This window comes from Choristoneura fumiferana, chromosome 17, assembly GCF_025370935.1.
Source record: "Choristoneura fumiferana chromosome 17, NRCan_CFum_1, whole genome shotgun sequence".
Lineage (NCBI taxonomy): Eukaryota > Metazoa > Arthropoda > Insecta > Lepidoptera > Tortricidae > Choristoneura > Choristoneura fumiferana.
Window position 1 is genome coordinate 12,651,210 of NC_133488.1, and position 11,568 is coordinate 12,662,777.

Consider the following 11,568-nt stretch of genomic DNA (forward strand, 5'->3'; position numbering starts at 1 on the left):
TTTTCTTTGATGGCATCTACTCCTCCTCCCAATAAAGGGAGGTAATAATTTATTAGAGTGGACCCAACTTAGAACTATTTTACTGTCCGTCCATAAGTATTCTTTGGTTATTGTGATGCCTATCACGTTCTTGACATATTTCAATAGTTTGCTACCTAAGTAACAACCTAGTAATTCAAGTCTGGGCATGCGCAAATCTTCTCTTTCCTCTTTTGGCACAACCTTTGACTTAGCCATAACGAATGATATGTTCCTTTTGTCTTCATTTCCGGCTGTCAAGTAGATCACTGCCGCGTATGCTTGCTTTGATGCGTCGCTAAATCCGTGTAGCTCATATACTGCTTCTCCGGTAAGTCCTATATAACGGGGTATTTCTACATGTTTTATTGCTTCCAAGCGATTAATAATATCTTCCCACTTTCTTTGCAGTTCGTCAGGTAAGACTGTGTCCCATTTTATTTTTATTTCCCATAATTTTTGCATTAGCAACTTCGTAGGTAAAATCAATGGGCAACAAAGTCCACATGGGTCATACATAGAAGCAATTGTACTCAGTATCTTCCTTTTGCTCTGAGGTCCTTTAACGTTTTCTTCTTTAAAAGGTTCGCTTTTAATGTTCAATCGCAAGGTATCTTTCTTGATATTCCATATTAAGCCCAGTATTTTGTTTCTTCTGTTTGTTCGGCTTTGTATTCTGATGGGATGGTTTTGAGAAAAGCTTTATCGTTTGAAATCCAGTCTCTCAGATTCATAGCTATCTCATTGAAGACTTTTCGTGTGGTTATAAACAGTTGTATCGCTGCTTCTGTAGAGTCTGTTCCAGTAACGAAGTTGTCGACGTAGCATTTGTCCACAATCTTAGGAATCAGTTCTGGTGCATTCTGTGAGACGTGATACCGTAGCGTGGCTGTCAATATGAACGGACTTGCAATGATTCCAAACGGCACTCTACAAAAGCGCATATGTATAATGTTATCCATAGATAGAGGTTTACTTTTGTCCTTTATCCAAATGAACCTAGTTACGTCTCTGTCTTCAGTCTGGAGTCCTATTTGTAGAAATGCTTTTTCCACATCAGCTGTTATCGCAACTTTATTTGTTCTGAATTGAATGAGTAATGCTATCAAATCTCCAATCATCGATGGACCTTTATACATGCACTCATTCAAACTCTTACTCTCTTTCAACTTTCCAGACGCGTCGTACACAATCCGTCCTTTCTTACCTTCTTGTTTCACCATGTGGTGAGGAAGGTAATGAATAGGAGGTACTTTCTGGATATAAACGTCTTCATCTGGATTTATGATTTCGATGACGCCATTTTTCAGTTGTTCTTCCAGTATATTTTGATATTCTTTCATTGAACTCTCATTCAATCGTTGGAGTAGGCCTTTCAGTCTTCCATACGCTAACCCAAAGTTAGTAGGCATCCTTGGAGGGTATTCAACCCATGGCCATTTTACCATGTACCTGCCATCTATATGACGTATGGTTTCGTTGAGATGCTTAATAGCTTCATCTTCTCTCGTGGTCTTCGGGTTATCCGTAATGCCGATACTTTCTAAAGCCCATAAGAATGAAATGTCCATGTTTTTTAGAGGTAGGTCTGGTTCAGTAAAGTAGGCGCAGTTCGGATCGTGATTTTGACAGTAGGTTATAACCGAAAAAGTATTTTCACTTTCCTTGGTATTTACTCTTCCACTAACCAACCATCCAAACTCGGAGTTTATTATAAATAGGTTGTCTTGAAGGCGTACCTTTTCTGTACCAATCAAGTTAAAATAGTAGTCGTTCCCAACTAAAATATCTACTCTATCTCCGAGGGATCCGTCGTCAGCTAGAGTGATATCCTTCCATTTGTCGAGATTAATAACCGGCGTTTCTACTCCTTTAGTAATTGTAGGGACCTCGTTGGCATGCAGCGTAATAGTTCTATTTTTTCTTGTAGTTATTTCCAATTCGACTCGTGGGCTATCATACTCTCGAGGCGTTTCGCTTGCAAAACCGAAAATTGACAGCCTATTTTCTTCCTTCACCGATAGGTTGAGTTTCTTGGAAATCTCTACTGTGACATATGATCTTTGAGACCCTGAGTCTAGTAATAACCTGCATGTCACGGGTTTGTGTTGATCTCTCTCGTTCTTCACTGTTACTATCGCAGTCTGTAATACTGTAAACTCACCGCTATTCACTGCGGTTAACGACATTTCCTTTCTGGCTGTAAACTTTTCAGGACATAGAGCTCGATGATGTCTTCCCGTCTTGTAGCAGTAGACGCATTCCTTTCTACTTTTGCAAAAACGCATTAAATGGTCTCCTGATAGGCAATTGAAGCAGCGTTTATTTAGCTTCGCTCTTCTCTCTTCAATTGTCTTATATTCTTGACACCGGTCTGCATAGTGATCCTTTCCACAGAATATGCAAGATAGTTTCCTTCTTTTATGCTCTATGTATTCCTTTGTTCCTTCTCTTTGTTCTTTGTCCTTATTTCTCATTGGTTCATATTTTCGTTTCCGTGATGTGTCACATTGGCTTCTGGAATAACAGCTTCGTTCCATTCTTTGTGTACGCTCGCCTTTCTTGTTTTCGTTCTTATTCTCTTCTCTCCTCATATTATTATTCTTCATGTGATTTCCTTTCTTGAAACTATTGTACCTTCTTGCAGGTTTATTTCTTAAAGGTTCTTTATTCTTATGTGTTATATGTAGTGTCTCTACGGTAAAGTTTCCCTTTTCGGTAGGACTATTATCTGGTCTTATATTGTTAGCTTCTTCTCTTGCAGATATTATCACTTCCAATTGCTTTCTCATTTCTCCAACAGTGTCTTCTTTCAGTTTCATCTTCATTTCGTAGATGAGATCTCCTGGGAATTTCTCCGTAATAAGATACCGTAAATGGTTATGATCTGTGTTTTCACCAAGTGATTGTAGGACCCTGAGATGACGTTCTAACTCATTTAATGTGGTCCGACAATCCTCTATTTTTGTATCTGCAGCCTTTACTTTGCTAAGGGCACTGTAGTGTGCATCAATAATCTGTGATTGTTTACCATATCTGCTTGTTAGTATTTGAATGGCTATTTCATAGTTTTTATTAGTAGTCTCTAACCCATCTATAATCCTGCGAGGTTCACCCTTTAATGTTGACTTAAGATAAAGTAGCTTGTCAACGTCAGGTATCGGCCTATCATGAATATTGGACTTGTATATGTCCCAAAATTCACACCAAGTTAACACATCTCCTTGAAATTCAGGTAACGTAAGAGTTGGTAGTTTCGCTGAAAACGCACGGCTTTGCTCCTTGTCACTCTGGATCTCTCTTTTATTCTTATCCACGTTGACTGACAGTCTACATTTTAGTTCAGCTAAAATTTCTTCACCATTAAATTGAGCGTTGCTCATATCAGAGATCTCGTCTGGTGATGGATTGTTTGAAGTCCGAAAATATTCATTAAGTTCCGTTGTAAATCGTTTAATCATATTCTCCAACTTAGACGCACATATTTTTGCCTTTTGCACCTCTTCTTCCTTATCGCTACCTTCTTTACAATAAGCTTCAGCTTCTGCGCTATGCTCTTTTATTCTTCTTATTATTTGGTGAAGTCTAGATTTTATAATATAATCTAGAGAGGTCTCTTCATTCTCAGAATCCATCTTGTCTTGTAGTAATCTGGAATAATTTTCATTTTTCTCTTTACCTACTAATTACCTATACATGATATCAATGTATAAAACCGAATCTAATATAGTAGGTAGTTATTGATAGTAAACAAGTTTAAAAGAAAAGCCAAAATATAATTATAAGTTATTTAAAAACTTTCAATTTCATAGTGTAATTTATTACACTATTGCTGCTGACTGTACACGACTGTACCCCACTTAGCGTTCAAGTGCTCACCAAAACAAATCAAACAAGTCCAAGCATGATGGTGTTACCATACGTAGTTGAGGAGTTCCTATAGGTACCTTCCGGTTCCATCATCAGATCAGCTCCAAATTACCATGTCATAGCTTTATCCCTAAAGTTACATGAACATACTAAATTTGAACACCATCTGATGTCAGCAAGCACTTGGTGAGGAAGTACACAATTTGACCCAGATAGACATACAAACAAACAACATTATTTACCTAATGTCTCTAATAATATTTATTAATCTTTATGTTAATTCAAATCTAGTATTCAATACACTTCAGAAATTTTTACATAAGAATTTCACACCTAACCAGAACTTGCCCATTTGCACTACCGTGCACCTTTATTAGTACCTGAGCAAAATCTCCATAAACAATCTATACCTATTTATTAAATGAGTTTGTATTGAATTAGGTTTATGAAATAATTATGATAAGTTCAAGCTGAGTCCAGCAGATGAGAACTAAATAATCTGTGTATTTATTATTTTATTTTTAAAAACAAATCTTGGAATCAAACTATTTAAAATAGTTATTTGAGATATAATTTCAATCTCATCATTATTCAATCATCATCACTACATGTTATGATATATATTGACTTCTATAAGTATGTGTTGCTTACAGGTCTAATAAATATACTGTATTAGTTATTATTACTTACATAACTTTCTTCAGGTGTATCAGTGTGCACTTTTCTTAGTCGGTAAGGAGTGCTACCGATCCTTTTAATATGAGTACCTAGTGGTTTAAAGAATAATTTTAAAAATTACTTAATAATCATTCACTAAGTTTATACATGCCTAGGTAGTATTTACGTTTCCATAATATTATAATATGCTACGTATGTACCAAAAATCACGCAGGCGACACCGAGACCGCCTTCAATAAGTTTTCTTTTTAGTATGTACTCTATAGAATTCGATATTTAGCACAGCACACGTGAGAACTTCTAGAATTCTTAAAAGCCGCGTGTGTAAATCTTTTACACTTACAAAACGTTTTTGCTACAAGATTTGGCTATCAAGACAAACGGCACTGAACACGGACATTATTGCTTATTTTCGTTTGTCCAGATCAAGTTTGAACCGATTTCAATACATGAAAAAGTTACTTGGAAAATCTAAAACTTTATTCGTACGGAGCTTTTCATTCAAGCAACAGAAAGTAAGATAAAACTTTTACAACCTATAATTACGACACTCACCTCAAAGTAACACAACACTTATTGGTTTTTCAACACCTTTTACCACTTTCCAGCTTATTTTTATACACTTAGCTCACAATTGCAAATTCGCAAACGAAATTCAAGCGCCGACATACAGTAATGGCGGAAAGGTAAGTACCTAGGCAGGGTAGGTAGGTAGATATATCTACCGCGCCGCGATTCGAAGAAACGATACGATTACCAACTTTTATCACAATATGCACACTCGTAATACTTTATATACTCTACTTAAACGTCTGAAATTATTCTTAAAATTAACTTCTTCTTATAAGTAAATAACTAAGAGTATTCTTATTTTATTCACCAAGTAATTATAATCAAAATCTTTTCCTCTATCTCGCGCGAGTGGTCACCATGTTCGTATACGGTCCGGTCTCACTTCCGGTTGTATATTTTTACAACTCATTCCGTAAAGTAAATTGCTATAACTTATCTTAATTGATCCCTGAAATACATTTACAGAAAAATTGCTTAAATACTATCGTACTCCTTATGTTGATTTACGAAACAAAATAAGAAATAACCAGAATTTTCGGCGGCGTCCATTTTTTCAGCAATGCTGCCAACTAAAGAAGCAACGAGTAGCGCTCGCGACACTGGTCCTATACCACAAGTGCAAAAACTCGAACTTCGGATGTTGCCGTCCCCGTTGACGCTTATGACATTTAATACGCGAGTGAAAGGGAGAGTGCGATACGAACTTCGATTCGCGAGTTTCGTAGTAGCCCATCTGACCTCTATACTAGACTTTCTTCACTATCAAACAACAGATGTCGCTACAAGTCATAACTTGTAGTTTCAGAGTACTTAATAAAATTGAAGTTATATTTTCAATGCATCATTCTTCGATACTATTCATCCACCGATGTCTTCCATTCCTGTAGGACACTCCGGCGGGGGCCAAAAATACCAGCAACACAAATTTAGTTGTACCCACATTGGTATTCTCAATTTTAGTACGGGAGTTTATCATTTGGTTTTCACCCGCACTTCCACCATATCGCGATAGATTGGGTGATTAATTGGTATATATCTATATATCTCTATACTTTCTATATTTTCATATTGTGGGTAAGACTTGCTTATTATGAGATATATTCCATCTTTCGCGATGTAGCATATATTTAACATACCTGAATTCATTTTCTTGTAGGTTGCTAACTCCCAATAGTTCTGCTTCGCTTATATTATTACTGGATGTGTCTCCGCTGGTAATCTCCTTCCACCTCCTGCATAAATTATGGCCAGATGAGTAACCCTGATCACTCCTCCGGCCACAGAGTGTCACGGTCAGACCCGTGGCGCTCCTCGGTGCACTACTTCTCGGTCAACTGTAAAACATAGCTGGTATCAGAACGGCACGACTCAATCACGTGTCACAATGTTACGACACAGCTCTAAACATACAGGCTCACTCTAGGGGCGAGGGGGGGTAACCGGACGTCTCCGGGCCCGCTCGCAAAACAGTACTTGGTCCACTGCGCACGCCAAGATTCTAAATCAACCCAGATCCCGTGTCCCGTAGTGGACAGCGAGATATGCCCCTGGGTTGCCGATGGAGCTGTAGGTAGAGTCCACGATAGACACCAGTCAGGATGGATCCCACACCATGTGTGTGGGCATGCATCCGAGCTGGCGCCCCACAGGGTGTGATTGGTACAAACAACAGTGAAAACATTAATACGTGATACACCGAAAAGACCATAGGCGCCTCGACACCCGGTGATCAGCAGAAATAGGAATACTCAGGTATACTCAGCTTTGGGAGGATGGAGATACTGCAGTTGCTGCTTGATGACTTGTTAGAATAAAGGAGGTTACGTACTCTGTTCTGACAGGCCGTTTACAATTTTGATATTCTTTTTAATTTCATACTTAGATTCTCGTGTTCTCCTGTCACTGTTGTTATAGCTTTGTCAATATGTCAATGTATTTTTCTCTGTGTCAATAAAGATTAATTATACCTAATTAATCTTATGTTATTAATCTTCTCCATATTCCATCTGTATTTATAATGTGCAATTAGTGCTATAGCGATAGACACTAATAGGTAATTGGCCCGACACGTAAATTATGGCTGAAAGAGGAGACAGAGAAATTGCAACGTCCAGTTCTGGCAGCAGTGGTTTGCCATCCCTAGAGAAGCTAGATGGCAACACCAACTATGCGACGTGGAAATTCCTCATGGAATTATACCTTATCCATGACGACTTATGGGAGTACACGAGTGCTACACCTGCGGTCGGCGATGTTGCTGGTACGAAGCGTGATCAGAGAGCACGTGCAAAAATATGCTTGATGATCAGACCCCACTGCTTGGTGCATGTCCGCAATAGCAAAACGGCTAAGGACGCTTGGGAAGCCTTGAAGAATGCTTTCGAAGACAAAGGTCTGAACAACCGCTGCCGACTTTTGACAAAACTAGTGAGCATGAGGCTCGAACAATTTGCTACAATACGCGAGTATGTGACATCTGTCCTAACAACGTCACAAGAGTTGCTGGACCTTGGGAAGGAGGTTGATGATGAGCTGTTGGCAGCTCTACTCCTGCAAGGCCTAACCCCGGAGTTTCAACCAATGAGGTTGGCTATTGAGAATAGCAACATAGATCTGACTACCGATTATGTAAAAACGAAGCTATTCCAAATGGAAGATACTTACGCTGCGAGCTCCAGTGAGAAGCCGTCATCATCGGCACTCCTTACAAATAAGCACAAGGGCAAGAGTGCTCCTAAGAAGAAGACTAGAGGAAAGGTCAAGTGCTTCATTTGTGAAGGACCTCACAAAGCACAGGATTGTCCGGAGAACCCCAAACAAAGGAAGGAGGCGCTGCAGGCCTATGCGTTTGGGACATTGGCAAAACCAGACGCAGAGGACTGGATCATCGATTCGGGAGCGTCTACGAGCATGACGAATCGAAAATCATGGTTCAGGGACCTAAAGTGTACTTCTAAGCCGTTGAGAGTGACATGTGCTGACGGAAACGAGGTTTTGGGTGAAAGCGAAGGTACGGTAGTTTGCGAATCAATAGATTTAACAATCAGTAATGTGACGTATGTTCCTAAATTAGCTTCTAATTTATTGAGTGTAAATGCCATTGCGAAAAAGGGTCATGTAGTGGTATTTACAGAAAAAGGCTGCGACATCTTTAAGAGTGACGAATGTGAGATTAGAGGAAAGGCTGTAGTGAAAGGTGTGGAAGAACGAGGCATTTATAAAATCAAGTGCTGTTCACAGGGTTCTGCGCTTTCATCAGCAACTGAAGGTGACCAGCTGATGCAGTGGCATCGGAGGATGGGACATCTCGGTATAAACAATCTAAAATTACTCAGAGATAAGATGGCAACTGGGGTAAGTTTTCCCAACACTATAACTAAACTTGAGTGTATACCTTGCATCATGGGGAAGCAGACCAAGCAACCTTTTCAAAAGAACAAAGCCACAAGGAGCACCGAGGTACTAGGCTTAGTACACTCCGACGTATGCGGACCTATGGAGGTACCTTCTGTCAGCAAGGCCCGATATTTTTTAACCTTTATTGACGATTTTACTCGCAAAACCTTTGTATATTTTTTGAAACAGAAAAGCGAAGTTTTTGGAAAATTTATTGAGTTTAAGGAGTTTGCTGAAAATCAAAGTGGAAGGAAACTGAAGATACTTCGCACTGACAACGGTACGGAGTTCGTCAATAAACAAATGGATAATTATTTGAAAAAATTCGGGATTCAGCATCAGCTGACTGTTGATTATACGCCAGAGCAAAACGGAGTCGCAGAACGTGGGAACCGAACTATCAACGAGAAAGCAAGAAGCATGCTACAGGATTCCGGTTTGGCTAAACGTTTTTGGGCAGAGGCTGTCCACCATGCCGTATTTTTAAAAAATCGTTCACCAACGTTAGCGGTGAAGAACAAAACACCTGAAGAGAAGTGGTCAGAGAGGAAATGTGACCTTAGTATGGTGAAGATTTTTGGATGCAAAGCTTTTATGCACATCCCTCAACAAAAGAGGAAAAAGTGGGACCCAAAAAGCAGAGAGCTTATTTACACAGGCTTCTGTGACGACTCTAAAGCATACAGATTAGTCGACCCCACTTCTGGCGCAGTGTTTAAGGCAAGAAACGTAGTATTTTTTGAAAACCAAATGCATCACCAGCGTTCAGAAACAGAAGAGCATCCGGAGGTGATACTAAATCTGTCTGAAGATAATGCAGAGAAGCAACCGTCACGTCAAAGCAACGTAGAGTCTGAGCCTGAGAACAGATCGTCAGCCTCAGTGTTTCGTGGACGTGTTGAAAGAGAAACTTCTCCTGATTTGGAAGATACTGTTGCTAGAGTGGAACACGGCATTTCTGGATCAGAAGATGAGAATCCTGGCGTAGAGTGTGAGGTTCCTAGAGCGGATACTAGTCAATACGAGCCAAACGCAGACTCTGATTTGGCCGAGTTTGAAGACTGTGACTCGGTATCAACTCTTGACGAAGAACTCGAGGAGGACTTACAGGAGAGGTCACGGAGGTACCCCCTTAGAAACAGAAAGCCCACTCAGTTTTCAGATTATCTGCTCTATCAAGCCACTGAATCTGAACAGGATCCCAGTACGATTCGTGAGGCATTGTCAAGGAGTGACAGTAAGGAGTGGAAAGCCGCCATCCAGGAAGAGCTGAATGCGATAAAGAAAAACAAGACATGGGTCTTAGTCAAACGACCCGAGAGATGCAACGTCGTTGATTCAAAATGGATTTTTAAAATCAAAGACGAGGGGGAGGGAAGAAAAAGATACAAGGCTCGTCTTGTGGCTCGTGGTTTTAGCCAAAGATACGGAATTGATTATGACGAGACCTTCTCCCCGGTCGTAAGACACAGTTCTCTAAGAACACTGTTAGCATTGGCAGCTGCTTATCGCCTAAACATAGATCAGATGGATGTGAAAACGGCCTTTCTCAATGGAGATTTATCAGAGACTGTGTTCATGAAGCAACCCGATGGGTTTGAGGAAAAAGGACCAGACTATGTTTGTTTGCTGAAACGGTCCCTCTATGGCTTGAAGCAAGCCCCTAGAGCATGGAACACGAAGTTGAACATAGAGTTGTTACAACTAGGGTTCGCGAGATCCAAAAATGAACCTTGCGTCTACATAAAGTCAAGTGGAAGGAAGGTCATTATACTTGCTGTTTATGTAGATGACATTCTCATTTTATGGAACAACAAAGAAGAACTACAGTGCCTAAAAAGAGACTTAATGAGGAAGTTCGAGATGAAAGATCTTGGTCAAGCGAAATTTATTTTGGGAATTCGAATCACTCAAACCGAAGCTGAAATCAAAATCGACCAAGAGACGTACGTCGAAAAGATCTTAAAGAACTTTAATATGGTTGACTGCAAGGTAGCGTCAACACCATCGGTACCTGGACAAAAACTAGAAAAACCAGGACCAACACATAAACCGGATGCTGGCACACCATATCAGAACCTGATTGGATCGTTGATGTATTTGTCTGTTTGCACGAGGCCAGACATAGCACATACAGTCAACCATCTGAGCCAATTTAACACCTGCTTTACTGAGGAGCATTGGATAGCAGCGAAACGAGTGCTCAGATTCCTTAAAGGTTCCAAGAGTCATGGACTGACTTATAGCAAAACGGACAAGAAGGGATTAATGGGCTATGCAGATGCGAGTCATGCTACATCCTATGACAGAAAGTCATATTCCGGACTGGTGTTCCTGTGGAAAGGAGGAGCGATCTGCTGGGAAAGCAAAAAGCAGAAAACTGTAGCACTCTCTACTGCAGAAGCCGAATATGTTGCCATCTCGGAAGCAGCCAGAGAGGCAATATTCTTAAAACGGTTTATTGCTGAGATTACCGGAGAACAGGAGAGACAACTGACTATCTTTAGTGATAGCCAGTCAGCAATTGCTATTGCACAGAATCCTGTGCATCACCAACGCACAAAACACATTGATGTGCGCCACCACTATATACGAGAAGCGGTTGAGAATGGGCATGTTCGATTAGAGTATGTGGAGACCGGGCGAATGGTGGCGGATGTACTTACAAAACCCCTGTTAAAGGGCAAGTTTACGTTGTGTGCGAGAGGTATGGGTGTAGAGTAATGAAATTAAGGAGGAGTGTTAGAATAAAGGAGGTTACGTACTCTGTTCTGACAGGCCGTTTACAATTTTGATATTCTTTTTAATTTCATACTTAGATTCTCGTGTTCTCCTGTCACTGTTGTTATAGCTTTGTCAATATGTCAATGTATTTTTCTCTGTGTAAATAAAGATTAATTATACCTAATTAATCTTATGTTATTAATCTTCTCCATATTCCATCTGTATTTATAATGTGCAATTAGTGCTATAGCGATAGACACTAATATGACTTCCACAAATGAACTTTATACACATTTCACATTTGACGCT

At 39.9% G+C, this 11,568-nt stretch overlaps 1 protein-coding gene across 1 annotated transcript; it reads right to left on the minus strand.

Moving 5' to 3' along the window:
• Window positions 1-650: 650 nt before the first annotated feature.
• LOC141437195 (uncharacterized) lies at window positions 651-3,653 on the minus strand. Its single transcript, XM_074100452.1, has one exon. It carries the CDS (start codon window positions 3,651-3,653, stop codon window positions 651-653), a length of 3,003 nt encoding a protein of 1,000 aa, XP_073956553.1.
• Between the last annotated feature and the right edge of the window lie 7,915 nt (window positions 3,654-11,568).

Excerpts from the sequence above, each read along its gene's own strand:
- LOC141437195 (XM_074100452.1), bottom strand. The coding sequence starts at position 3,653 with ATGGATTCTGAGAATGAAGAGACCTCTCTAGATTATATTATAAAATCT.